The sequence below is a fragment of the Coturnix japonica genome, chromosome 19 (assembly GCF_001577835.2).
Source record: "Coturnix japonica isolate 7356 chromosome 19, Coturnix japonica 2.1, whole genome shotgun sequence".
Lineage (NCBI taxonomy): Eukaryota > Metazoa > Chordata > Aves > Galliformes > Phasianidae > Coturnix > Coturnix japonica.
In genome coordinates this window covers 3,161,808-3,189,652 of record NC_029534.1, presented here as the reverse complement: position 1 = coordinate 3,189,652, position 27,845 = coordinate 3,161,808, and the positions used below count along the sequence as shown (strand labels likewise).

At 54.8% G+C, this 27,845-nt stretch overlaps 2 protein-coding genes and 1 long non-coding RNA gene across 4 annotated transcripts; 2 read left to right on the top strand and 1 right to left on the bottom strand.

Moving 5' to 3' along the window:
• Positions 1–15: 15 nt before the first annotated feature.
• On the top strand, positions 16–22,778 carry SRRM3 (serine/arginine repetitive matrix 3). 2 transcript variants are annotated; one of them, XM_015881042.2, is made up of 16 exons: positions 16–193; positions 5,689–5,938; positions 8,063–8,164; positions 11,172–11,306; positions 11,519–11,599; positions 11,910–11,939; positions 12,232–12,300; positions 12,588–12,623; positions 12,842–12,892; positions 13,000–13,104; positions 13,374–13,545; positions 15,712–15,714; positions 18,459–18,745; positions 19,332–19,562; positions 19,838–19,975; positions 21,542–22,778. In XM_015881042.2, the coding sequence occupies exons 2-16, from the start codon at positions 5,715–5,717 to the stop codon at positions 21,753–21,755; spliced, it is 1,878 nt and encodes a 625-aa protein (XP_015736528.1). In that variant the 5' UTR covers positions 16–193; positions 5,689–5,714; the 3' UTR covers positions 21,756–22,778. The 2 variants fall into 2 exon arrangements, with proteins under 2 accessions (XP_015736528.1, XP_032304315.1); XM_032448424.1 differs by lacking the exon at positions 15,712–15,714.
• Positions 22,779–23,241: 463 nt separating this feature from the next.
• Positions 23,242–24,222, bottom strand: LOC107322718. Its single transcript, XR_001559029.1, has 2 exons — positions 24,117–24,222; positions 23,242–23,389 (listed from the first exon to the last, which is right to left on the bottom strand). It is a non-coding gene; the product is annotated as an uncharacterized LOC107322718 (long non-coding RNA).
• A 79-nt stretch (positions 24,223–24,301) lies between these two features.
• Positions 24,302–26,297, top strand: HSPB1 (heat shock protein family B (small) member 1). Its single transcript, XM_015881044.2, has 3 exons — positions 24,302–24,842; positions 25,775–25,838; positions 25,976–26,297. Exons 1-3 carry the CDS (start codon positions 24,482–24,484, stop codon positions 26,133–26,135), a joined length of 585 nt encoding a protein of 194 aa, XP_015736530.1. The 5' UTR covers positions 24,302–24,481; the 3' UTR covers positions 26,136–26,297.
• Positions 26,298–27,845: the final 1,548 nt, after the last annotated feature.

The following is a 27,845-nucleotide window of genomic DNA, read 5'->3' as shown; positions in this document are numbered from 1 at the left end:
CCGATGCCGGCGGCGCGCTGGCCCGGCGGGCGGCTCTGTGGCGCGGAGCTGTCCAGCACTTCAGGAGGGGACGCGCCGGGAGGGGCCGCGCTGCTCCGGACCGAGCGGGACCGAACCGAACCGGGTCCGGAGAGCGGCAGGGACGGCACCGGGCCGGGCTGAGCGGGGCGGCGGGGACGGAAGCGGCGGGGAGATAGGTGAGTGCAGCGTGGCTGGGCCCGGCCTGGATCCTGGGGCGGCAACCGAGCGGTGTTGGGGGGGGGGAGGGCGGGTAGAGAGATGGGCTGGGGATGGAGGGGGGACATAGGGAGCAATGGGGAGCGGGGAAGGGTTGGGGGGCAGCGGGGAATGTGGGGCACGGGGGTACCCCAAGGGGATGGGGGAGAGTGGGGTGTTGGAGACCTCAAATGACTGGGGGGGTTATGGAGGGCTGTGGGTTCCTGTGGGGCAGAGGGACCCTGTAGGGAGCAGGAATTGGGGCTGGGGTGGTGTTTGTTGGGAGCATCCTGCTTCGCTGTGCCATGGGCTGAGATGGAAGGTCCCAGCGGCTGCCAGAGCCTGGAGTATGGTGGGGTATGGGGGGCTACAGCAAAGAGAGTGAATGCATAAATGGCTCCACAACTTTGGACCTAGAGCTCAGCTGGGGAAGGGCAGCAGTGCTGGGTGAACTGTGTGAGAGCATTGGCTGTCGGGTGGAGGAAAAAGGTGCAAAACTCAACAGCGAGTGAGAAGCACAAGGTTTGGGGAAGTGATTTGTGTTGCTCCAGACCAGGGTCTCTGAAGGACCAAACGTGTGCTTGGATCTCTCCTTCTCCTCCAGAGAGGTGGTTCCAGCTGGGGGAATTTGGGGTTGTCGCTCAGGTGGGGGCTGTTCCTTTGCGTGGCCACGCTCCTATGGAGGGCTCAGATGTTCAGAGTGCTTTGGCTTTGGAGAGCCTTGGGTTGGAGGGCAATGCACAGGGTGCAAGCGCTGCTGATCTGCATGGCCATCGCTGCTGGCAGAGTGGGAAGCAAGCATGTTGCTAACTCCCTGGTGACTACTTGCTAGCCCCTTACTGGCACTTTAGTGATTCTTGGTAACTCCTTGTTAGCCCCTTGGTGGCTCCTTGGTAGCTGCTTTCCAGCCCCTTGTCAGCCATGTGTCCTCTGTACCAGGGCTTTATACAAATCTGACTTTCCCTTCTGCTCCCACCACCCAAGGGCTGTTCCTGGGCCTCCACCCTCAGCTTTCTTCATCCCCTGCTGTGGTGGTGGCTCTGCAGGGATGGCAGCAGCCTTATTTCCTATACAGCAGAGGGGGACGGTAGTGGTGTGGGCTTTGGAGCCGATATTGGGCAGGTTTTAGGGCAACATTTGTCCTTCATTCCCTTTTGGATGAGCATATGTGGCACCCAGCTGCATGCCTCAGGCAGGATTTGTCCCCAACCCCAAGGAGATGCTGCCTTACCCTGGATATAGGGCTGCCCCCAGTGTGGTGTTCTTGGGGTGCTTTGCTTCCTGGGAAGGGCATCAGGCACCTCAGACCTTCCTTTGTGGGGTGTGCAGTGCCCCCGAGCCCTGTATAGGATAGGAAGCAGCAGCCGGGCTGCAGCACAGGCTTTTCCCACTCTAGTCTCAAGGAAATCCCCAAACGCCCCCAGCTGCCCCTTCCCTGCCCCACTTTTGATGTGTGGGAGCTGAATCCTTCCACGGGGCCCCAGCATCCCCAAAGCCCTTCCCTCCTGTCCCCAAAGCCCTTCCCTTCCATCCCCAGCTCACATCTTCTCCCAGCCAGGTGGCCCACGGCTTATATAATGCGCTCAGCCCCGGAATAGCTCCTCCCGTTACACAACGGGCACCGCGTCGTGGGGAGGGGGGTGGTGAGGGGGGAAAGCCATGGCTGCTTGCTTGCCCCACACCACCACCCACACACCTGGGACCCCACATCACCATTGGGAAGGTATTTATAGAGCACCTCCTGCCCATGCCCTAGCTCTGTGTGCCACTGACCCCACACATGCCCTCCCTCAGGGTCCTGCCCCTCTCTGTGCCCCCCGGCTCCCCATCCATCCGCTGGCATGCCAGGAAGGAGCCCAGTTGCTTGGTAACTGTTTAGCTTCTCTGCCAGCATCGTCTATATAAAACATATAGATTTATGTTCATGCCTATGGATGCACAAGCAGCAGCAAACCCTCGCCCAGCCCTTGAGCCCCAGCATCACATCGTTAATGGGGGTGAAGCACTCCTGGATCACCCAGGGATAACCCTGCATGGTCACTGGGTGTTCAATGGGGCTTCCCCATGTGCTGGGGCATCACATGTGTATTTTATCATAGAATCATTCAGGTTGGAAAAGACCACTGAGGTCATTTAGTCCAACCATCACGTGTTGGATAGATCTTCTTTGTTAAGTGCTTTAAAATCTGAAAATAGCCATATTTTAGCATGCAGGAGGCAGTGTCTAAGCAACATCCCACAGCTGTTTGTCCCACCAGGTGATGGGGATGGCATCACGATGTCTGAGCCACATGGATGTAGTCAACTGATAGCCCTTGGTGCCAAACTGCACGACCCCAGCCTTGTGGTGGCTCTGCAGGGTCCCAATAGCTCAGTGCTAACAAGCTCCAACTGCTGAGGCTTTTTAAGCTGATTTTGTCCTCTTTTTTCTTTTTTTCTCCCATTTTGGAGGTCTGACTCATGGTTTTTGGCATTCGGGGGCTGCTGGGAGGCAGCGCCTGGGAAGGTGGGCCCAATTAAAGGCAGCAACCCAAGGCTTTTCCTCCTTGTAATGCTGGCCAGGTATTTGGGAAAGGCTGGTGTGTTATGGCTTTTGGTGTTGCAATATGTGCTTGTGAATGGCCTGGAGGAAGCCTTCCAGTAGCCATCTTTAAGTAACAGACAATTAGCAGCCTGTAACGAGGCAAAAAATGCTCTGGGGATGGGATTATTATTTCTGCTGTGTGCTGGTCGCACACCTGGTGAGTGAGACCCAAAGGAGCCAGTCCAGCAGGACGTGGTGGTTGGTGTTGTGGACTGGGAAACTGAGTCATGGGGTGAGACTGGTGGCCTGAGTGGGGCAGGGTTTGTGGGTGGGAGGCCCCCAGCTTGACTGTGTTGTGATCTCTTGTGGGACTGAGCACTGGGGTGTTGGGTGTATTAGTGCCTGGGAGCAGCACAGAGCAGGGGGTGGTGGAAGGAAATGGGGCTGGAAGACTGGAGCATGAGGATGGGGGGGTGGGATGGATGATAAGGATGAAGGCTGGAGCATGAGGATGGAGATGGAGGATGGAGGGTAGAAATGAAGATGGAGGATGAAGATGGAGTATGGGGATGGAGGATAGTGATGAGGATGGAGGTGGAAAATACAGGATGGAGGACCCAACATGGGGATGGTGATCCAAAAGCAGGTGGGATTTTCTCCTTCCAGTTTTTGTTTGCTTGGCACACGCTGCCAGCAGCAGATGAAGGCTTCTTCTCCCCCCCCCCTTCCAGGACTGCTTTCCTCTTGTAAACAAGGTAGAAATCTTAAAGGGGAAAATCTCTCTGCTCTTTAGATGAAGAGCAGTGATGCCAGTCGCAGTGTCATGGCACCCCCTGGGAGACCCCAGGCCAGCCAAAGCCGCATCAAAGGGATTTTAGCTTTTTCAATGCTCAGATTGGCCTCTTGCTCCTTACAGAGGTGTCAGTGTGTCCTTGGCTGTCCCCATCCCTGCTGCATCCCATGCCCCCTTCATGCAGGCACTCGCCATTGCCCTGTCTGGTGCAGCTGGATGTGGTGAGAATTAATTGAGCACCGACCGGAGGCAGCTTTAATTAGCGGCCAGGCAGGGGGCTCCGCTGCTGTGCTTCCCCTCCCTGGGGGAAAAAAGGTGAGATGAATCTTCTCGGGAGTTTCCCTGGTGCTTTGGTGCTGGGGGAACGACTCTGGTAGTGGGGATGGATGCCAGCACTGTGTCCTGCAACACGTTCCTATGAGCCCATGGGAACTGTGCCTGTTCTCTCACTGAGGCAGCCGGGTCTCTGGCTGCCAACACTTGATGATTTGTGGGTAATTACTGCAGATAATGAAATATTTAACCATCCTGTTTATTATTGTGGATAGCAGTGAGCCAGGCAGGAAACTGCTGGATTTTGGGTCAGGTCAGTGGGAATGGAGATGGGGATGGTGTTGAGGATGAGGGTGGAGGCTGTGGATGAAGATATGGGTGGGTTTGAGGATGGGGGTGAGGATGAAAGATGCTAAAGTGGGTGGGGATGAAGATTGGGGTGGAGGATGTTGATGAGGATGGAGGTGGAGGCTGCAGATAAAGCTGGGATTGAGGATTGGGATGGTTTTGAGGGTGGGGATGGATGCTTGGGATGAGGCCGGGGTTCTGCCTCCACTTCAGGCCTTGGTCCAGTACAGCCAAGCAAGCCATCCCTGCTCTGTTACATGGCAGTGGCTGATGACTGGAGGCTGTGGAGGTGATGGCTGCCCTCCTGTAGCATATCCCCAAGCTGTTGTTGCTGGGGCTCTCTTTTTAGGACAAAGGGGCACAGACCTGGCCCATCCTCCTGGGGATTCCATCTGCCCCAGTGCATCACCCCCATTATCCCCCCATGCACAGGACTTTCTCCATTTCCCATCCAGGGCTGTTGCTGGTGGCTCTGCTTTGCTATTTATAGCAGGATGGTGTTTGCGGGTAGTTTTTTTCTCTTCCTTTGTTTTCCTGCCTGTGCCGTCACTGAGGCAGGATTGCTGTTATTAGCTATTATGGGGAGTATTACTCATGTCTGAGCACTTCTTTCCCTGCCACCCTCAGCCCCTCGTCCTCATCTGCCTGGGAAGGGCTTCCAGCAATCCAGGAGGGGGGCACTGACACCAGCTGAGCATCCTCCAGTCCCCTGCCCCCATCCCACCACACTGAGCCCTGCTGGATACCCAAGAATAACCAGTAAGGACTGGGAACAAAGGAGACCCAGCACCTGAGAGGGGCCCTGCAGTCAGCCTTTGCAAACTAGCACTCAACATCAGGCTGTGCAGACACTGAGCTCCATCCCCACTCAGGGTTATCTCCCATTGGGTATATTCCCCAATGAGTCCAGCCTCCACCACCCCATAGTCCTTATCTGTAGCTCTGGCAGCCCATTTATCTCCTCTCTCTGTGTGCACATTCCTCCCTCTATCAGCCCAGCGACACATCACATTCTCAAGATTTTGCAGCAATGAATTTCCCCACTGCTGGGCTGAAGATAAAATGAATTCCCACCGGAGGAAGCGAGCAGAGGCTGCTGCTGTGGAAACATCCGCTTCTTCCCCCTCCCTCCCCCATGGAAGGAGCCCTTTGGTGGAGAAACAATTCCCAATGGGAAGCTTCCATCACTCCTGAGTTCTTGTCCCTAAGGAGAGAAAGGCAGAGCTGTTGAGGAAGAGTTGCCCATGCTGGCATGGGTGGGTAAATGTGTGTCGGCCCATAGATGACATTTCCATAGAGATCCTGCTGTAACTATGCTGGTTTCCTTGTGTTTCAGACATAGGAATCAATAGGCTTTAATAATGCAGAGAGGTGTTTGGTAAGCTCAAGGATGTTCATCCCTGCTGCTGCTTCCAGCTTTGCCTGGGCACCTCGGGGCGATCAGAGCGCTCTGCTGGTTCCCATGCTCAATCTCACACCATGGATGGGTGATTTCACAGCACTGCTGGGTGACCCACAGCTCTTTGTTCCCACCAGGTGCTGTGTCCCACCCGCACCACCATGGCTCTGTACAACAACGGAGCCAACGTGCCCTCACCCCAAGAGGCCTCCAATGGCTTCTCGCAGCCCGGTGCCTCGGGCACGTGGCACAAAGCAGAGGAGGAGGTGAGGCTGGTGGAGCCCAGCCTGGTGAAGAAGGCTCACCGTGAGATCCTGGACCACGAGCGCAAGAGACGGGTGGAGCTGAAGTGCATGGAGCTGCAGGAGATGATGGAAGAGCAAGGGTGAGTGGTGGGCATCCGAGGCTGACGCATGGGGTAACTCATGACATGGGACCTCTGTTGGCTTCTCCCTACTGAGGTACCTTGAGGTGGCAGAGGTCTGCAGTTGGAAGGAAATTTGTGTTTGGTGGTGTTAGCCTATTATCTTAGAATCATAGAACCAATAAGGTTGAAAAAGAGCATTAAGATGACTTAACCCATCATCACCGTGCCCTCCAAGCCACATCCCTAAATGGAAAATAAGCATGGGCTGGGGAAAAGAGGTGGAGCAGTTGTGTTTAGCCCCAAGTGAGGCCATTGCAGTGCTTCAGTTTGTCCCTGCTCTATTCCCACTCTCCAGTTTTGGGACTGAAGCCTGATTGATGGAGAAAATGCTTCAGCACACGCAGGGAGACGGGGACTGGGATCAGCTGTGGAGAGGGAAAATGGATTGAGAGGAGGCTTCGCCAAGGCTTTCATTAAGAGCACAACTGTGACCTAGAATTAAATTGTCTCACACAGGCTGGAATAATGATTATGCATAATTTGTCGTTATGGAAATAAATAAGGCTGACCTGGCGCCTTGGGGAACCCGGGTCCTCCTTTTGGGTTCCCATGCCCTACTAGGCTTCTCACTATTAGTAGTAGTATTACTGCAGCGGGTAGTAACAGTATTGTGATCAGTACTGTTGTTATTGCTGTAATTGCCTTTGCTGTTATTAAGGCTATTAATAACAGCGATGACGGTGATGCACTGAAATGATAACATAATTACAGCCATCATCTTGGCCAACCTGGTTAATTCCCTTCTGTGTGGGGGCTTTCCTGGGGTCTGTGGGGTGGGGAAGTGCTTTGTGGGGGTTTCTTCCTTGGGGGATGGATCTCCAAGGGCAGGGCCCAGTGGGACCAGGTGCTGTGATAGCAGAGGAGGGTTTCAGGGCATTTGAGCCTTCCTGGTTTGTTCCATGTGGATGGCTCCTCCTGGTCCAGCTCTGACTGCTGCCCACTCCAGACTGCCTGCAGGGTTCCTTCTGGCTGGTGGTTGGATTTCTTTTCTGGATAAGAAATGTCAGCAGTTTCTGCTCATTTCCCCAGCCTGTTCTCTGCATTCAAGGCAAAAGAAAATATCCCTGTGTTAGAGTTAAAAGCAGCCACTCTGCAGCTAAACCTCAGGTTCCTCATGCCGCAGGATGAGTAGCCATGATGCGGTTGGTGAGGTGCAGAGCAGCGTTTTGGGGGTGCTGCCCTGTTTTAGGGCTGGATGGGGTTTTAGCCCTGGTGGGGTGCAAGGCACAGGGAATGAGCAGAGCTGCCTGGTTCATCGCCCTCCTGCTGGGCAGCCCTGTCTGGTTGGAGTATTAATGAGTCCATTTCAGTGCAAATGAGCTCATTAATATTAATTCTTATTTCATTATGGTTAAGCTGTGCACCCGACTGCAGGATGTGCTCCAGGTGCTGCCCCGTGCCTCACTCTCCTGGGGACATTGCTGGAAGCAATGTCATTTTCTCTGTCCATTTTCAGCACAGAACCTTCAGGTTTGGGTCCGGGGGATGCTCTGGTGCCATTGTGCCAATGCAGGATGCAGAATAAAACTGTCCACTGTCACTGATCCTCCAGTGTCTCTGGGATGGCTGGAGTGCCATGCTTTGCTGCGGCTGTTTGCAGATGCCAGGGACAAAGTGATTAGTGTCTCTCGTTAATAACCCTGCAGTGGCCTGAGTCAGCGTTCGGTGTTAGCGCAGTGCTGGCTTGGCTGGGACGTGGCACAGTGTGGAGACGAGCAAGGGAGGCTCATGTAGGGATGGAGGAGGGACCTGGCCTCACCAGCTATGAGGACACAAGGTGTCCTTGCTGCTGTCCTCCTCTTTTCTTCTTCTGGGTGCTGCCTGGGAAGGGGACACAGGCCTGAAGGAGTGCACAGCAGCAGGAGGAGGGTCCTGCTGTCCTCCAGGCCCTTCTGACCATCACAATGCCACCTCTCCTTCCCAGCCTCACACCAGTCCCAAGAGTATGGAAGGTCATCAGCATATCCCTGCCCTGTGTGCCCCTTTGGCCATTCACCTTGGTCCTGTTGCCTTTTGGGGGGCACACATGGGAAGCCAATGCAGTTAATTGTGCCAGCTCTGACTGCATCTCTGCCCATGCAGGTACTCAGAGGAGGAGATAAGGCAGAAAGTGGGGACCTTTCGGCAGATGTTGATGGAGAAGGAAGGCGTGCTCACCAGGGAGGACCAGCACGGGCGCCAAATGTAAGTGAGGCAGCTCTGAGTCTGCCCATCTGTGTCCCACGTGTTTCTGTCCCGGGGAGACATCCCAGATCATCACTGAGGATGGATGGGTGAATATATGGGGGTAGTTGGATAGGTGAATGGATGCAGAGGGTGTTATTGGGGGTAGGCTGTTGGATGGATGGTTGGTCAACTGGTTGGTTGGTTCATTGGCTAATTGGTTAGTTTGGATGGAGGCAGATTTTGCCTCTCTGAGGAAGGGTACTACCTCTAGGGAAGTTATCTCTTCCCAGTTGTTTGTCATCCATTGGGTGCTCTACAGAGATGCCATTGTTGCAGTGCTCCTATTTCAGATGATGAAACCAAAGCATAGAAAGGCTGGCCACTCACTCACCCTTCCAGCCACTGAGGTCACTGGAACAGAGCAAAGCACAGCACCAGTTTGATCCTATATGATGCTCAGCCCATGCCTCACCATTGCCCACTCCTGCTGTATTGGTTGCTTCTCCTGCTCTCCAGGGCTGAAATCACAGCTTCTCTGTCTGGGTAAAACCTCTTCTCAAGGATCTGCCCCGGTTTCATGCTGATTTATTGGTGTGATGCTTAATGGCCCAGACAGCATGGCTGGCCTGGTGCACACCATCTATCAGCCTGGAAACCAGGTCACTTGGGACAGGAATAGATGCTGCAGGTCCACTGAATATTAATGCTTCATTAGGATCAGGAAATCAGGGCGAGGGGGAGGCAGGGAACCCACTGTGTTGGGCGCAGCCTTCCTCTGCCAGCAGCCATCAAGCAGGACCAGAGCTCAGTTGTGCCTGGCCCCACTTGGAATTTGCATCCCCACCCCCATCCCAGGGATCATTTGGGTCTTTCTCCAGGCAGGTAGGAAAACCAAGGCGTGGGGTAAACCAACCTTCCCAGGTTGCTCAGGCAGCTGAGAGTCCTATTGGCATGTTAACAAGTGGCCTTTGCCTGCAGGGCACAAGTCATCCCCAGGGCATCTTCCCAGGAGAGGCTGCCCATCTCATTAGGGCTGGTGTGTTTTAATGAGCACATGGGGAAGCCAGAGGTGTGTCAAGGGTACCCCAGAGTGGCTGTCACCTTTCCCTGCTTGCAGACTTGCTTTGGAAGGGTAAGCGTTAGATTAGCCCATGGGCTATAAATAATAGTGCTGAGTTGGAAGGTCTCAAAGCAAGAAACTGCAAGGACTGCACAGCCAGGGGATGCTGGGAGGAAGGAAGCACAGATTGGTCCCAAGGAGGTGGTGCTCTGTGCAGTGGGGATGTGACCTGTGACAGTCCCTGCTGGCTTGGGTGCCAAACCTCTGCACTGCTTGAAGATATACCAGTGCTTTAGTAAACACTCATTGCCTTTGCAATGATCTGGGAGAGCTCTCAGCACACTTACCTTGTGTGCTGGTCCTTTTCCAACACCTCCCTGGCCCATGTTTCTGAACCAGCTGCTCTCTTTTCAAAGTGCGTGCAAAAGCTCAGCATTGTCTGCAGAAATCCCCAGGGGAAACTGAGGCACCAAGCAGAGCCATGACCACCTGAGCCCCAGCTTGTTGTCTGCGCCCTCTCAGCTCCTGTCTGTGCAAGCACAGCCTGCTCCTGGCAGGGGAACTGCTTGATGGACAGGCTGGTGGGCTTAAAAAGAAATGCAGGCGTGTGTCAGGAGAGGAGGTGTAACTGGAGCAGCACAAGCTGGTCCCAAGCTGCTGAGCACAGCTGATGGGTGATGTGCTGGCAGCAGGCTGTGGTGTGCAGCACGTGGTCCAGCACTGCCTGTGGTGCCCATCGAGCAGAAAGTTCAGCAAGAGTTAATTCAGTTTGCTCAGTTCCCTTTTTTCCTTTGTTCTTTCTGTGGTTTGGTTGTTGTTTGAGAGGCGTTTTCATGGAAAGGTTGGGTCAAAAGCCAAAGGACTTCACTCCTCCACTGGCTTCCTCTGCTACCAGCCTCCATACTGGGGCAAGGGGGGGAACCTACATTGGGATATCAGCTAAGCCTTGTCCCCCAGCAGACAGAGGGCTGCTGGTGTGGATGTGGTGCTGAACCATGGGCTGCAATCCCCAGCAGTGCTGTTGCTAAGGAAATTTTCCCTCAGGGCTCTTGGATGTAATTTTCCTGCTCTGCCTTTCTTTCCCAGTGACTGTCACCAAGGTCCCCAGGACCCATGGCAGCATTTTGGGCTCAGGAGCTCATCCCCTGCCCCACATCCTCACTGTTCCCAGCACCACTCCACAAGGGAGTGGATGCCTTTCTCTTGAGGTCCCCAGGGACGTTGGGGCTGATGGCAGAACAAGAGCAACACAAGGTGGGGGTGGAAAGGGGAGGTGGGCATGGCCCCCCTTGCTTTCTGAGTCCAGCCCACAGCCCTGGTAGTCAATGGCAACCTCCTGTCCGTTTCCATGGCAGCATAAAAATTAATGCTGATGAAGCTGCTGAAGAGGAAGTGGAGACCCCAGTGGCTTTGGGCCTGATGTCCCCTCCTCTCTCACCCTGGCTGACCTGGGGGACATCACCCATCACCTCCTGTGCCAAGCCCATGACAGGTCGGGCTCTGGCCTCCAAGTCTGGATCATCCCAGGCAGCTTCTGCCGACGGTGGATAATCCCTGGTCTTCCACCAGCTCTCCTCGCCCTAATCCAGCCCCCGCCACCGACCTGAGCTGACCCTGCCAGCAGCACCCGCTCAGCCCCCACTCTGCCTCGTGAGGCAGCAGAGGGATTCTGAGTGATGATGAGGACAGGGGGTGGTGTCCTGGCCCTGGGGATGTCCCTGTGCATCCCAGTGCTGACATACTGCAGAGGCAGGCACTGCAGGAGAACCCTACGAAGACATGCACTGTGTGATGGTGATACAGGGAAGTGCCAGGCATTGAATGATCAGAGCCAGGTCTTCTTTACCCCACGTGCCAACAGCAGTACCACCAGGCTGCTGTTCTCCCCTCTAGCCCCATTTCAGCCCCACCGTGCTCCTCTTTGCTGTCAGTCTCCCAAATTTCCTGTGTTTTCTCCTTTGCCAGAGTGATAGAAAACCACCACGGGCTGGATGGGGAGGAGTACACAGTGCAGTACCCTGAGTACAGCGAGGGCTGCCTGCTGCAGTGTGACTGCTCAGCCGAGTGCTACCGCGACGACAGCAGCCACCGCGAGTACAGGTCTGGGCAGGGGGCTTTGGGGGCTGGCAGTGTGGTGGGTGTGGGAGCAGCTCCATGTCCACATCTTAAATGCATGTGTGATCTTATGACACCCTTCCTTGGCACAGTCACACTGAGCTCAGAGACACCAAGGTCAGGGTGTGATGGATGCGGTGATATTGGCCATGGCATGGCGGATGGTTTTCTTTTCTTACCCCAACCCTTTCCTGCAGGATGAAAAGACGGTCGAGCAGCTCCACCTCCCCACCACCCAAGAAGAAAAAGAAAAAGAAATCGGGTCACCGCCGGAGCCGGTGAGTCCTCACTTGTCCCTGCACTTTCCCCTAGACAGGGAGGCCTCAGTCCTCTGTACATTCCTTACTCAACCCTTCTCAACCTCCACGGAGCCAGGGGACATCTAAGGACCTTTAGTCCCCATGCTGATGCACCCTAAATCCTGGTTGCTCACCCCACATTGGATAGCAGCATTGGGCTCAATCAAATTGGGAAGAATTTGAGCATGGCACCAGGCAGGATTTGGTCCCCTTCCTATTTTATATTTCCTGGCTCAGTGGGAGGATGCTGTCCTTAATAATCTTTTCTTTTCTGCCTTCCCTGCGGCAGCAAAAAGAGGAAACCTGGATCAGAGCGCAGGTGAGTGTCTCTTTCCCAAATCCCCACAGCAGACAGCTGCTCTTGTCTCCTGCTGGAGGCAGTGAAGCCCACGAGGTGGCAACGGGACACAGCAGGATCTGCCTGCCTTGGCTGCAGGGTGAACTGGAGCCAAACACTCTTTTCTGTCCCCTGAAAAATAATTTCCTTGCAACATTTGTGCATCCCAGGGGCTGTGCAGGGAAGTGAGATGCCAGTGGGTGGTAGGGATGGGGCTCCCCTGGGTCACAGGGTTTGGGGTCCCACCCCATGGACACCACTTTCCTCCCTGCAGCTGTGACAGTTCTTCCCCGATCCGCAAGGAGAAGAAAAAGAAGACTGGAAAGAAGCACAGACGTGACAGGTGAGATGGACACATCTGCAGGGCTGGGGACACCAGACTGGTTGGTGGCTTCAGGGAGGGCTGGTGACACCCATAGACTGGGCAAGGTGGCAACGTGCATAGAGTTGGGTGTCCCTTCATGGGGCAGAATGTTCTCCAAACCACGGGCTGCCACCTCCCCATGTCCAGGAGAGACATCCCGCTGGTTCCTGCATCCTTATATGCATCACCCCCAGGGGCTGCCTGTCCCTCGCTCCCTGTTAGCTCGTTTCACGTCTCCTTCATCTCTGCTTCCTCTTCGTCCTCAGGTCTGAGTCGGGCTCTCGGAAGAAGAGAAGACACAGGTGAGGGTGAAGGCTGCTGGGAGCCACACCACCACGCTCATACTGTCCCCTTCACCCCAACACTGATTGTCACCCTGGAGGTGACAAGGGAACACCCTATGCTCTGGGTGTGCACTGAGCAAGGCCCAGCGCAGTGACCCATTGCAACCAGGTGCTGCTGGGTTTGGGTTTGCCCCGCATCCCATCTCTGCCCTTTTACCTTTCTGCCCTTTCCACAGGTCCCGCAGCCCCAAAAACAAGAGGAAAGAGAAAAACAAAGAGCGCAAGAGGTGAGGTGCTGTAAGAGGGTGGCTGGCAGGATGCACGCCACTCAACACTGCATGTGTGCCCAGTGCAGGCACTGCCTGCCCGTCAGCCCTGGCTGTCATCCCTGCAGGTCCCGCAGTGCATCGCCAGCCTGGCGGTCGCACCGGCGCAGCAGCTGCAGCTCACACAGCGCTTCACTCTCCTCTGACTACAGCAACTCCAAATCCCCCAGCAGGTAGGAGCACCCTTGGGCACGGTGTTCTCATGGTGGGGACCTCTGTGGGGATGGGGATGCTGAAGCACAAGGGATGCTTTAAGGGGTTGGAAAGGCAGTAGTGGGGAATCTAAAGCAAAATCTCCATTAGGGAAAAGCGCAAAACACGATTTCTTGCCCTATTTTTTGTTCTTGCGCCACGATCCCAACCCAATGTTGGGTGCCGCTGTTACGCTGGCACGTGGATGAGGATGTGCTGTCCACCTTGCTGAGCGCGCCGTGCCCCACAGGCTAAGCCCCAAGCATCGTGAGGACGGCCCCAAGGGCAACAGCGCCCGCTCCAGTCGCAGCCCGTCCTCCTCCTCACCGCGCCGCTCGTCCTCACCGCACCAGAACGGGCACAAGGGCAGCGCCCAGAATGGCCGCCACAGCCATGGCCCTGCACTCGAGGAGCCAACGGATGTACGTAGGCTTTTCTTGCACCATGGTTTGCTGCCCTCTCTTCCTCTTCCTCCTCCCTTTGCAGGAATCCCTCACTCTGGCTCTCCTCTTCCCTCCTTCCCCATCTTAATGACGGACAGACTGATGGGGACGCTGGGTGCTGGCTGTCCCCGTCCCTGTGTACACGTGTTACCCCAGCCCTGGGATGTTGGTTCCTCTCCTCAGGGCTGGATCCCCAGCACCAGGTCCCCCTCTATGGCTGCTCTGTGAATGTCACACCCTGAGGGTGTCCCCAGTGGCTCAGCAGGCCACTGCTGGGAGTGCTCCCAGATGGCCAAAAATTGGGTAAAAATGGAGAAGTATTATTTCCCTGCCACCTGCAGCCCATCCAAGTGCAGGATCCCAGCACTGCTCTATGTGCCCAGATTGGGGACTGCTGTAAGGCCAGGAGAGGTCATGGTGTGTGGGGCTTTGGGGGCTGAGCACTAAGATTTTGGATATCTGTGGTCCCCATGATGGGTGACAGTGGGTCCAATTGTCCCCAACAACACCAAGAGTCCCAGCAAAACCCAGCTGTGCTGAGGGCTTTGTCCCCACAATGGGATGAGGGGGCATGCCCCAGTTTAACCAGTAATGGCGCACCTCTCCATATTCTTCTTTGCTGTTGGGGTGTGGGTGCCAAGGAGTCCCCACCCCTGGCACCTCACATCACTCATGCCACATGAGCTCCCTTGGCTCCCCAACTCTAGAGGGGACTTTTCTGCGACAACTTTTCTCTCTTTCTCTCTCTCTCTTTCTCTCTCTCTTTTTGTTTTCTTTGATTATTTTTTTTTCCTTTTCTTTTTAATCCCATCTGTGTTTTTCTTTAGCCTCCCATTTGAAAAACAAACAAACAAACCCCAAACGGTAATATACAATGCCATTTCTTGCTCAGCAGAAGCAGGGAAGAGGGGGAGGGAAGGGCAATGAAACCACACTTTTTCGCCCCCTGCCCTTGTTTTAGTTTCCTTTATCATGGTTTCTTTTCTTTTCCTTCGTAATGTACAGAAATGCAAACAATATATATCTCTCTTCTTTTATTTTCCCCTGTCGTCGTCGTGTTGTTCTAGAATTTTTTGCTTTTTTTGTGTGTATTGATGTGGAGAAGAAAAAAAAAAAAAAAAACCCCAACAAAAAAAAACCAACCAGATGTGTTTTCTAAAATACTGACAGCCATTGAACATGGTACCTCCATCCTCTCTATTTTAAACGAGGGCTTTAAAAGGGAAGATAACCCAGCAGCTGTGAGCAGTCAGTTGCCCTTGGCCTCCATCAATTGGCTGCGGCAGCTGTCCGTGGTGCTGACGGGGGTCCCCTCCCCACATTGTAACCCCAGCAGGATGGAGCCATGGGGGTCGTGATGCCCACCTACCCTTGACCCCCTCCCAGCCATCCCATGCCATGATGCTGCCGTGCATCCCGAGCACCCCAAGCATCAGAGCATTCCAAGCGTGGTTCCAGGCAGCAGCAGCAGGGCTGAGCACCCAGCCTACCCCAAACTCTCCATAACCACTCGATTCGGCCCATTTTTCTTCATCTCCCTGCCCAGCACTGCAGGCTCCCCAGTCAAGGCAGGGTGCTGTGCAAAGCTGACTTCCCTTTTAAATTCCCCGTCCTGTCTCCATCCATCCTCACCTCCAGCTGCCTCCCCATCCTCCTCGCATCCGTCCTTCCTCCCCATCTCTCCCTCCTCCTCCTCCTCACCTCGCTCTCTCACCTGCACTCACTCTCTGTAACTGATTTCTCTCTGGTTTTCTTTGGGCCGATGCTGATATGGCCCTCCTGGCCTCCACACGTCCCGCTCCATCCGTTCCCCTTGCATGTTGTTTGGGATTTGGTTGTGTCCAGCAGCCACTTTTCGGACCGAATTGCAGTGTTGCTGTCTAAGGGCTGGGTTACACACAAAGCTGGCAAACTTGCTGCAACCATGAAAGCCACAGGCTTTCCAATTAAGCAAAATGAAAGAAAAAAAAAAGGATGCAAAGGAGACCAATTATATATTAAAAACTCTACGCGAAGCAAACTTGATTAGCAAAGGGGTCTAAATCACATTACTAAAGAGTCATTGTCTTTTTCCCATTCTGCACTCCAAATGTGGAGATTATTGTTTTCTTTTTTATTATTGCATTCCTGTCACTGCCAATTCAGAAGGTAGGTATTTCGTCCACCTCTGCACGTTCACTTCTGCAGATGAGCCTGTTGAAAAGCACCGTAGCTTGATTTAATGTTATTTTCTCTTTCTTTCTTACTTTCTTTCTCTTTCTTTCTTTTTCTCTCTTTCTCTCTTTTTTCATTTTGTCTCTTTTTGGTGGCTATATATGATTTTTTTTTTTTCGATTTGTATGGTTTTCCCCAGTTAGCTGCAAAGCCATGCTCTTCTCTTACGTTCTTTTTTATTATTATTATTTTTGCCCTGTTCATGTAATATTTTTCTTTCTTTCTGCCTTTTTCTCTTTTCCTCGTTCCTTTGGTAGAATGCATTTCTGTGTGTTTTAGCCTTCCGAGTTTGTGTTTGTTCCCACAAATGGTACAGTCACGTTGGGTCGGGCTGAGTTCTCCTGTGCTTCCTTAGGGGCTGGATAACGAGACTGAGTGTAATCAGCAGAAATAGAGGCAAAGAGAAGCAGGCACATCCCAGTGTGTGAGAAGGGTTTACGGGGCTATGGGCATTTCAGTCTGCAGGATGGGGAGGGAGGAAGGGTCAGCAAGTGAGAAACTGGGGGAGATTGGATGTTTTTGCCCCTCCTGAGGCTGTGTCATGGCAGTGAGCTGAAGGGACCTGGGGAGAGCACTGGGGGCTATGGAGATCTGAGATCTTCTATGCCCAGAACAAGTACCCTGAAGGTGTTTTCCCTTTGGAACTGGACCTTTGCAGAGGGTTTATTTGGATCATCCTTATTTTCTTCCTTCCAATAGAAGCCCCTTCTGCCCTCCCCTTCCCTCTTTCCATGTTTTGGATGTGGACTCCATATCCCTACAGCATGGATGGCAGATGTGGGAATGCCACACATGGGAGGAGGTCCCTTCACTCTTTCTCTCTCTTCTCCACTTGGATTTTTCCCTGGATGTGGGGCTGGGGTGCAGCCACAGCCAGATCCCTACATGAATGCTAATGGTGGGGCATCCATCACCACCACCACTTCTCCCCCTTGCTGGAGCAACGACAGCAGCAGCCAATTATTAAAGCAGTTGCTAAAAATGCACCAAACAACCCACTCATTTTGCTCAGGGCTCTGCGGCTGTAGAGTCTGCAGGGGACTGGCTTGGACCACTTGTCCATAGGAATGAGGGCACTATGGGGATGTGCCACCAGCAGCACAGTGGCCTCATGTCCTTTTGGCAGCATCTTCCTTGTGGAACTACGGTACATCATCCACTTCTCTTTTGGGGGAGAAAGGCAGCATTTAGGATTAACTATATTTGAGGCAAAGGGGATGGTGGAGAAATGAGGTCACCGGCTGCCCCGAGCACAGCGGCACCTCCCAAATCCCCTTAAGCCCCATCAGATCACACAGGATTTACCCTTCATGGGCATCAGGGGCTGATGGAATGGGGGAGACCCCCCCAAGGCCTCCCCTTAGCCTGTAACCCCCAGCCTGGTTCGGTTGGGGTGGTCACCATGCCGGTGGCCCCGTGTCACTGCTGGGTAGCCAGGATGGGTCCCCTATGCCCAGTGTTGGAGCGCAGTGAAGGGAGTTGTTTTGTTTTATTTCTCTCCTCTCCTTGTCTCTGTCTCTCCTCCTCTCTCTCTCTCTCTTTCTCTCTTGCATTTTTGTGAATCTAATGATGCACTTATATTGCCCCGCTTTTCCCTTCTCTTCATACCTTACCTACTAAAGGAGGAAATGCCACTTTTTTGGTAAGTGGATGTTAACCAAGAGGGACTTAAAAAAAAAAAAAAAAAAAAAGCATATAATGGAAAAATTAAAAAAAAAAAAAAAAAAAAGGAAGCAGAAATCAAAGTCTGTGTTGAGTGCTGATGAGGACTTAGCAGTTCCCTGCAGAGTCACAGCTAACAGATCAATGCGTATCCCAGGAAGAGTTCAGAGACATTCATTTATCTCAGTAACGATGACATTTGTGAAGTTTTGGTTTGGTTTTCCTTTGATTTTGATGTTTTCTTCTTTCTTTTGGTTTCTTTTTCCCTTCTCTCCCCTCAACCCCCCCACCTCCCTGCCTTGCCCTCCATCGTTGCTCTGTGCCGTCTTCCTCGTTTCTTGATTTGTTTTAAGCCAAAAGCCTTACTATCTATGAACCTACGCATATATAAACATTATAGACCTCTATATATGTGCATGCCTCTGTGTGAGCAGCCCTCCCACCCCGTGCCTGCCCGGCCCTTCCCCTCTTTGGTTCCCCCCACTCCTCCTCAGCTCACTCTGACTTACTCTCCCCCTTTCTCCCTTCCTCTCATCTTTTCTTTTTTATTTTTTTTCTTGTTTTCCTCAGTTCTTTTATGTTTTCCTCCCCTTTTCCTTCCACCTCTCTTGGCCGGGGCGGGCAGGCGCTGGGGTTGCTTTCTCTCCAGGTGTCCGGGGGGTCGTTTCTTTCCCTTTGAGCTCTCCCTCCCAGATGACTTTGGGTTTCTTGGATTTTATCGTCTTCCCCCACCCAACCCCTCTTTGTTTCTTTGTTTTTTCGTTGATTATTATTATTATTATTACTATTATTTTGCGTTTTGCATGCGGAGGTTTGCATGACCCACGTTGTTGAGGGCGAGAGGCTGAGGAAGGTGCAGGGTAGCATCTGTGTAGCCTGCCTTAATGCGATGTGCGTTGACGTTGTGCACCGAGCCCCAGCCTGGTGCCCCCCACTAAAGACCACTTTTTTTCCTTCTTTCTTCTCTTCTCCCCTCCGCCTGTCCCCCCTCTCTCTGTTTCTCTTCCCCCTGCCAGAGGCCGGCCTCACCATCCCCTTCTCCTCGGCCTCGCGGCAGGACAGATCCGCCGTCCCCTCGCACCCGGGGCGGCCGTCATGGTGCCCGCTCACCCTCGCAGGAGCGAGCCAAGCACGGCCACCGGCACCGCTCCCACTCCACCTCGCCGCCCCGACACCGAGGTCAGGCACCCCGACTGCCAGCACCAACGGGGCTCAGCCCCACTGGCTACAGCAGCGACTCGGAGGGCTCGGTGTGCTCCCACCCGCTCAGCCCTGACAGGACTCACAGTGCCCACGCTAAGAAGTAAGAGCTATCTGGGGTGCTGTTGCATTGGATGCATGGGTATCTGGGGTGTCCTGTTGCTATCCATGGTGGGATGTGCTCTGAGACCGGGCTGGGTGGCCATTGGGTTGGCGTGCTGTTGGAGAGCGATTCCAGCAGGTGAGCCCCATAGTGCCCAGATGGCTCTGTGAGATCTTGGGGCATCAGGTTGGATGTCAGGAAAAGGTTTGTCACTGAGAGGGTGTTCAGGCCCTTGAATAGGCTCCCGTGATCAGGGGTCATGGCCCTGAGCTGCTGGAGCTCGAGAAACATTTGGGAATGGTTTGATTTTGTGTGGTCCTGTGTGGAGCCAAGAGTTGAACTCAATGATCATTATAGACCCCTTCCAACTCAGGGTATCCTGTAATTCTACCCAGTAGGGAGTGGGACCAGATGGCCTTTAAGGGTCCCTTCCAACTCAAACAATACTACAATTCCATGATAATCAGGGTGGTTTGGGATCCACATCGGCTCCTTCATGGGCTCGCAGGGGACAGTTCAAAGATTGCAGAAGGAAATGAACCATGGTAAAGACATGGCATGACATTATCCCCTCTGCTCCTCACAGGGTGAAGGAGAGGCACCACCGGGGCCGTCCCAACAGCAGCTCAGAGTCATCAGCGAAGCACTCACGGCACGGAGCCTCGGAGCGGAGGAAGAGCCCCTCACACAGCACAGGGCACCGCAGCACCTCCTGGAGCTCCAGTGGGTCCCTCTCCAAGTCCCGATCCCGCTCGCGGGACAAGCGGGCAGCACGCAGCCGCAGCCGCTCTCCATCACAGAAGAAAACTGCCAGCAGGTCAGCTGGGGGGGCTGAAGGATGGGCAGTGGGGGCAAGCAAAGCATGGGGACTGCCCAGGACCCTCTGCTGCCAGGTGTGTGCGTGGCTTGCATGTCCCATCTCTTAGGACAGCTTCAAAAGTACCTTCAGAGAGCACCCACAGCTGAGAATGGGTTTCATCCCTCCTGGGTTTGGGGAGGGGCTTTAAATTCCATGCATGGGCTGTCCCAGTGCCCCACACGGGTGCTGTGTTTCTCCTCGTGCCTCTAATGCTCCTCCTTGTGTTGGTGTAGAGAGAAAGACAATGAGCCTCGAACACGCCACGGTGACCCAGACCCTGCTCGGGCCCGGCGCCGCTCCCGAAGCTACTCCCCAATCAGGAAAAGGAGACGTGACTCCCCCAGCTTCATGGAGCCCAGAAGGATCACCAGGTGGGTCCCAGAATGGATGGATGGATGGTTGGATGATTGGGTGGGTGGATGGTTAAATGATTATATGGATCTATAGATGGAAGGAAGGAAGGTAAGATCATAGAATCAAAGAATGGTTTGGGTTGGAAGGGACCTTTATGATCATCTAGTTCCAACCCCCTGCTACAGGCAGATGCATGTCCCTCTAGAACAGATTGCTCAAAGCCCCATCCAGCCTGGCCTTGAATGCTTTCAAGATAGATGGATGGTTAAATGGAAGGAAGGAAAGGAAGAAAGGATGGCTAGATGGATGGATAAATAGTTGGATTGGCTTGGTGAAAGGCTGGATGAATGGATGGATGTGTATGCAGAAGGATGGATGGACAGGTAGATGGACAAACAGCTGTAAAGATAGGTACATAACCCTAAGGATGAATGAAAAGCAAATCAGCCTGACCCAGATGGGTAACCGGACTGTACTGCAATCTTCTGGTCTCTTCCCATTTACAGACAGAAAGTAAGAATAATTGTACCCTACGTGAGTATATTCCAGCAAGAATTCCATTTGTCTCCTGCCCTCTAAAGGCAGTTTTCTTCTCCTTGAGGTCCTATTGACTCAGGATGCCAGGCTCTAAGACAGGCAATATTTAGTGCCAGACAAAACACTGTGTGCATATATAGCACCTCGTTAGCATGCAGCGCTGGTGGCATTAGCAGTGCTGAGCTGAGATTACCTCGTTTCTGACCTATTTGTCTCCCTTACCATCAGGGCCTGAGCATGGAGCTGGCTGGATCTTCAGCCATCGGCTCTCGCTCGCTATGGGAGGGTTTTCATTTCTCCTGGACTGGGCTGAAGTCATAAGAGAGGACAAGAGAAATATTGCCCATAGCAGCCAGCTCTGCTGTCCTGTCCGTGTCCCCCCTCCACAGCCCAAATCCCCCAGAGCTGCAGGGCTGTGGCTCAGCAGATGACATCTTGATGGTACCACATACCTCCTCCTGTGCCCTCCCTCCTCCCTCAGTGATACCAACGTCTCCTTTTCCATTTCATCCTAAGGTTCCTCTCGGAGAGCATCGCCGCCTGCCTGGCTCCCAGGGTAACCTCTCCCCTTCTTCCTCCTCTTCCTCCCAGACTGCTCCAATCTCTGCGTCTTTCTCCGGTCCCACTAACACTGCTCACTGCTGTGTAGGGATGGGACAAGGGGGCAGGGAATTAATTGCTGTGTCCCTTCCGGTTGTGGGGGTGCCCTGCTCTGGATGTCACTGCCCCATAGGAGCCGGTGTGGGTCGAAGCTCGGGCAGCCCGACGCTGGCTAATCCCTAACATCTCTTTTTCAGCAGCTTTCACTCTTTGGTGGCTGGGAAAACACAAAAGCCACATTAACCCGCTCACTTTCTGTCCTCGACGCTGCCTAATCCAGGACTAACATCCGGGGCGGATCAGGGGAGAGGAGGGGGATGTGGGACCGGGCGCTGTCACCCTGCAGCCACCCCAGGCGCATTGAGGTGGAGGCTGGGCTGTTGCCCCCCCATCCCTCCCCTAACCCACACCAGGACTGTGACTCAGTTTCCCTTTTCCCTCTGCAGCGCTCGCAAGCGTCCCATCCCCTACTACCGCCCCAGCCCCTCGTCCTCCAGCTCGCTGAGCACCTACTCGTACAGCCGCAGCCGGAGCCGCAGCTACGACACCTACAGCACCAGCCGCAGCCGGACTCGCAGCCCCCCCAGCCGCTCACGCAGCCCCCCCAGCCGCAGCCCCAGCTACAACAGCCGCAGCAGCTCCGAGAGCGCCGGCTTCTGAGCCCCCCCACCCCAACCAGGAGCCTCCATCCCACCCCAGGAGCAGGGGATTGCCAAGGATGGACCAAGCGGGGGGTGACCCTGAGCCTGGGGGGTATTCGGGGGTTGGGAGATGGGGTGGGGGGTGGCTTATTTATTGGGGGGGCAGGGTGGGCGAGCACAGAGCAAGGGAACAAATCACATCGACATAGCTGGGTGGGGGGGTGCTCCATCCAGCGGTGCTTTTTGGGGTGTTTTGGGACTTTCTGAGCACCTTTCCCCATTCCATGCCTGGCTGGAGGGTGCGGTGCGGCCCCAAAGGAACTGCAGCATCTCACTGACTTGTGTCCCTGTGGCACCCTTGGGGACAGAGGTGACATGGATTATCCTGAGGCCCCAACAGCCCTGGGCACCACAGAGCCACCAATGAACAAAAAGCATTGCTGCATCCCCAGCACGGGGCCATGAGCCCAAGGAGTGGGCTGAGATCCCCCCTGACTCCAGCCAGGGCTTTGCATCTCCTGCCCCTGAAGAACAAATGCTGTCAGGTCTGGATTTGGGGTGAAAAAGGTCTGTTTTGGGATGTGTCTCACAGTGCTTTTGGGGTGGTCCTCACTGAGGTGCCCCCTGCACACCCACATTGCTTTGGGCACATCTGGGTGCGTGGTGTCCCCTCTGAGCACTGGGACCCCATCTGTGTCCCCCTGGCCACATCCTGCTTCAGTTCCTGACCCAGATGGCTTCATGGTGCCACTATCCCCAATAACTGCAGCCCTGTGGGATGGCAGTGGCTCCTCTCCTGGCACCATGGCATGGCAGTGGGCTCATTGGGGCTGGAGCATCCGTGCAGCCCTCCCTGGAGCTTTAATGAGAGATAAAGGATGGGGCCCACGCGCCCGCTTTGCTGACAGCCCCAATTCCACACCATTGTGCTGATTTTCCAAAAGAAAAAAGAGGCCCTTCCTGTGGGCAAACCCCCCGGCCCCGCTGCCGGTGTTTAATCCACATGGACCGTGTGTTTTCCGCCTGGCTGGAGGAGGACGAAGCGCTGAGCCCAGTGGGATGGGAGCACAGCTGCTGGGATTAACCCACAGCGCCGCAATGGGATCAGGGCTTTGTCCCTGCCCTGAGGGCACTGCAGAACTGGGGCATCCCTTTGACTCCAGTAATGCCCCTTTAGTGCTGGTGGGTTGTGGGGCTCTGACCACGGCCAAGCACTTCACGCACCCTGCATTGCCCTCCCCCTGCGCGGGGATGCTCAGTGCATCCTCCAGGGCAGTCCCCATCCCAATCCTAATCCCAATCCCAATCCAATCCCAATCCTAATCCCAATCCCAATCCCTATCCCAATCCCAATCCCAATCCCAATCCCAATCCCAATCCCTGACTCCACTCCAATCTCCATCCCCATTCCAATCCCCCCCATCCCAAACCTGTCCCCATCCCCATCCCACGGCCACAGCTCCCACAGTGACAGAGCCCCGGACAGGACAGCACATCAGGGAAAATTTCCAGTCTTCCTCTTTTACAGTCTCTGTCTCCTGCCGCGGAGGGAGCCAACTGGAACAAAATACTCTGTAGAAATACTTCAGTATTTTCCTCTCTCTCGCGCGCTCCCTTTTTCTGGATTGTGAGTACAGCTGTAGATTCAGTGAGCTGGTTCAATTATAATAAAATATACAGTATATATTGTAAATGATGCTGCGGGGCATGGAGCGGTTTCTTTGCATCCCTCCCTCCCACCCCAGCCCCTGGCAGGATGCAGCCCCGCTCTGCAGCTCGGCTGCTTTGATCCCTTTCCATCCTGTTTCCCAGACAACATGGGGCTCCCCCCCACCCCAGCCCCCAGCAAAGGGTTCAGCAGGTGCTGCTGGGGCTGGGGGGACACCCTGAGCTCCCCCTGATGAAAGATACTTCTCCCATCCTTCCTGTATCCCTGTCTGTGCCAAGCGCCCCACAGGGAGGGCTCTCACATCCCTGCACTGAGCACATCAGGGCTCAGATACATCCATCCCCTGGCTGTGCTGCCTCTTAAAAGCAAAGCCTGCACGCTGCAGGAGCTGGGCAGGAAGGGACAGTCAGCCCAAGGCCAGAGCTCAGCCCTGAACAGTCCCAACAACCAGCATCAGCCCTATCAGTCCCCACTGCCCCCATCAGCCACCCACAGCACCATCAATCCCTACTGGTCTCTACTAAACCCCAGCAGTCCACATCCATTCATGTAATCCCTCACTGACCCCCATCAAGCCCTACAGCCTCCATCAGTCCTCCTGACCTCCATCAGCAACGCTGGGCCTTGCTGACCCCCCCACCAAGCCCTATAGCCCCTATCAGCCCCTCTATCCTCCATCAACCCTACAAACCCAGCTCTAGGACCCCTCACCCTGGGGTGCCACATTTCTGGTGGGCTCCAGAAGCTTCTGGCCTGGCAGTGACGCAGCGGGCGCAGGGCTGAGCTCGGGCTCCTGCTCTGACTCATCCCCCCCAGCACTGCGCATCCCGAGGGCTGTTGACGGGAAGGGGAGGGCAGGCTGGGATCCATCCAGCTCCCATCCATCAGCGCCAAGGAGCAGCGCAGGGCGGGCAGCAGGGCTTGCGGCTGCGCGGGGCTGGAGAAAAGCTTCTGGTCCCTTCCCGGGCCCCGCTGCAATTTCCATTAATAGCCAGCTGCGCCTGAAGGCTAAAAATAACCGTGGGGACGGGTTCATAAGGCCCTACAGCCGCTCCACACCATCAACCCCGCACACCATGGCCGAGCGCCGCGTGCCCTTCACCTTCCTCAGCAGCCCCAGCTGGGAGCCCTTCCGCGACTGGTACCATGGCAGCCGCCTCTTCGACCAGTCCTTTGGGATGCCCCACATCCCCGAGGACTGGTACAAGTGGCCCAGCGGCAGCGCATGGCCTGGATACTTCCGTCTGCTGCCCAGTGAGAGCGCCTTGCTGCCAGCCCCTGGGTCGCCCTATGGCCGCGCATTGAGCCGGCAGCTGAGCAGCGGCATCTCCGAGATCAGGCAGAGCGCCGACAGCTGGAAGGTCACCCTGGATGTCAACCACTTTGCACCCGAAGAGCTGGTGGTGAAGACCAAGGATAACATCGTGGAGATCACCGGTGGGTCTGAGAGATGGGGTGATGGGGGTATGGGGAGGGTGTGGGGGATGTGGGGTGGTTGAGGGGATGTATTTGTGGTGGGGGAATGAGGAGAAAATGGAGCATGGTGGGAAAGGGAAGGAGAAAGAAAGAAAGAGTGAGGGAAAGGTGAAAGGGAAAAGGGAGAAGGGGAAGAAGGAAAAGGAAAAAGGGAAATAGGGATGGAAAAGAAAAGGGAAAGAAAAGGAAGGAAATGGGAGGAGAAAGGGGAAAGGGAAAGGAAAAAGGGAAATAGGGAAGGAAGGGAAAGGAAAAAGAATGGGAGAGGAAAGGAAAAGGGAAAGGGAAAGAGAGGAGAGGAAAAGGGGGAAAAAGGGAAAGGAAAGGTAAGGGGAAAAGGAAGAGAGAAAAGGGGGGGGAAAAAAAGATATAACAAATGATAAGCAAACAGAGAAGGAATAGGGTTACAAGTGCATTCCAGGGATGACTCATGATGTACACAGTGTGCTGGCTGCAGTCCCCAGCCCCACACCGCTATTGTATGCAGCCCACGGTAGGAATGTGATGCGTGCCCCATAGGGACAGAGGTGTCAGCGCCATGGGGCAGAGCCAGGCCCCACAGCACCCTGAGCATCCCTGTGTGCCAGGGAGGGGGCTCAGCAAGGGATGCTGTGAGGAAACACAGACCCCATGGCCCAGGGCCAGCAGTGTGCCCTGCCCAACGGGGAGCTGAAACAAAGGCGTTGGAGATGGGTTGGGTCCACCATCACCGTCTGTTTCCTACCCTTAAATTTAAGGGGTGTTCCTGTAGGGATCCAGGTGTCTCTCATCATTCAAGGCTGCATGTAGGGCAAGCAGGACTGCCCTCAACCCAGTGCTGATGGGGCAGGGAAAGGCAAACCCCAAGTGCGGAGACCCAATGGGTTTAACCTTTTGTGCTTTACTCTTTCCAGGCAAGCACGAGGAGAAACAGGATGAGCACGGCTTCATCTCCAGGTGCTTCACCCGCAAATACACGTAAGTACCAGGGTGGGGAGAGTGGGGACATCCAACCTGCCCATCCCCATCTCACACACACACTGGGGTTGTCATTGGCCCCAATGGGGGACGCATAGAAATTAGGGGATTTTCTGACCTCTCCCCTCTCCCCGCAGTCTCCCTCCTGGTGTGGAAGCCACAGCCGTGCGGTCCTCACTGTCCCCTGATGGGATGCTGACAGTGGAGGCCCCGCTGCCCAAGCCGGCCATCCAGTCATCCGAGATCACCATCCCTGTCACCGTCGAGGCCAAGAAGGAAGAACCAGCCAAGAAGTAGGAGGAGGCCCCGCTGCTGTCCCCGACACACACCCCGCACGCCTGCCCCCAGCTCCCACCCCCTTTGTATTTTTTACTTGGTACTCACCCATCACCCAGTGCCTTGAATAAACTTGGAGGAAAAGAGAAAATTGATGGGAATAAAAGTGATAGAAGAAACCTGCCCCGTGTCTGCTGGCCACATCCTACAGCCTATATGCCAAGTTTCACATCCCACACCCCACATCTGGACATGCCAGATCTCTAAAGTCATAGGATTATAGAATCGTGGGTTATCCTGTGTTGGAAGGGACCCATAAAACCCACTGAGTCCAACTGCTGGTTGCACACAGGGCCATGTCCCTGCTTTAACACCCTGGGTGTCAGCACTGTGGGTCTCCAGCATCCCAAGGTCAATGTCCTGGTCTTTCATGTCCTGAGAATCTGACATTTTGGGTCTCCAGGGTCCTGGGTCTCAACATTACACTACTCTACATTACTCCATTTGAGGTCACAACATACTGGATCTCCAACATGCTCCCAGGATCCAGAGTCCCCAGATTTCCAGATCTCCCATCTCCCAGATCTCAGCATCCCATTTCTCCTCCATCCCAGGTCCCTGAACTCCCAGATCTCGTCACTTTCAGTCTCAATATCTCATCATTCCTCCTCTCCAAAGCTCTGAGTGTCACCACCCCAGCTCTCAACATCCCATATATCCAACCTGCTGTATATCCCCATCCTGGTGTCAGCACCCCAGGTCTCTACATCCCATAAAACAGCCCCCCCCCCCCCCCCCCTGCAGCTCACAGGGAAGCTTGGGCAGAAGCTCAGGAGGTCAAAGCCCCCCACCCCACCCAGCAGCATGCCCCCATTCCTGATTCCTTCTGGGATGTGCAGCCTCCACCCCACTGTGCCCCCTCCCTTCACCCCATTGGGATGAATTGGATGGATGGGGCTTTGCTCACCTCCAACCCCAGCTCAGGAGCTGGGCACAGTGTCATGCTCCCCACACCCCTCCTGTGTCCCCCACACCTCCATGCAAGGTTCAGGGCTGGCCCTACATGGCCAGGCTACCAGCGGCCGCGTTCCTGCTCCTACAAATCCCCCTAATCCCCCCTGAGTCATCCCGGAGGCAGGCAGTGACCGGGGAGGAATCCTACAGCCATAGGGCTCCTCTATCAGCCCAGCCCCCCCAGAGCACTGGGACATCCCCCCCCCCAGGGTATGCGTGTGACATTATGGGATGGGTGGCCAAGGCAACCGGAGTGATGGAGATGGTTGCCATAGCGAGAGCAGCACCAGCCCTAGGGATCAGCAACGAGCATCTTGTCTTCCTGCATTGGTGGGGAACAAATACACGTCACCCAGTGCAGCACCACACCTGGGGGTGGCACCGTGTGCTGTCCCAGCCCCAAGCACCGTTATCACCACGGCAGCACTGTGCCATGCCCCAGGGCTGGGCACAGGTGGGGAGGCAGCAGCACAACCCCACTGTGTGTGAGTCAATACCCACTTTGGGTGTATGGTTTCTAAGGGAGGGGATTATTTTTACAGGGTGAGTCAGAGCACACCGTGCTGAGTGGAAAAAGCTGCCAGGAGGCAGGGACAGAGCATGGCCATGAACCAGGCACAGACTGTCCCCATGAGTTCCTCAGCCCTGGTCACACATCGGTCAAACCCTGGGCCAGGGGAAAGGACAGCACAAGGTCCCCAAGGCCAAGGGTGGGAA

Bases quoted from the DNA above. Each gene is read 5' to 3' on its own strand.
- SRRM3 (XM_015881042.2), top strand. From the start codon at position 5,715: ATGGCTCTGTACAACAACGGAGCCAACGTGCCCTCACCCCAAGAGGCC. The intron at 11,600-11,909 runs GTGAGTCCTCAC...TCCCTGCGGCAG, and splicing joins TCGGGTCACCGCCGGAGCCG to CAAAAAGAGGAAACCTGGAT. The intron at 12,893-12,999 runs GTGAGGTGCTGT...TCATCCCTGCAG, and splicing joins AAAAACAAAGAGCGCAAGAG to GTCCCGCAGTGCATCGCCAG.
- HSPB1 (XM_015881044.2), top strand. From the start codon at position 24,482: ATGGCCGAGCGCCGCGTGCCCTTCACCTTCCTCAGCAGCCCCAGCTGG. The intron at 24,843-25,774 runs GTGGGTCTGAGA...TACTCTTTCCAG, and splicing joins TAACATCGTGGAGATCACCG to GCAAGCACGAGGAGAAACAG. The intron at 25,839-25,975 runs GTAAGTACCAGG...CTCTCCCCGCAG, and splicing joins TGCTTCACCCGCAAATACAC to TCTCCCTCCTGGTGTGGAAG.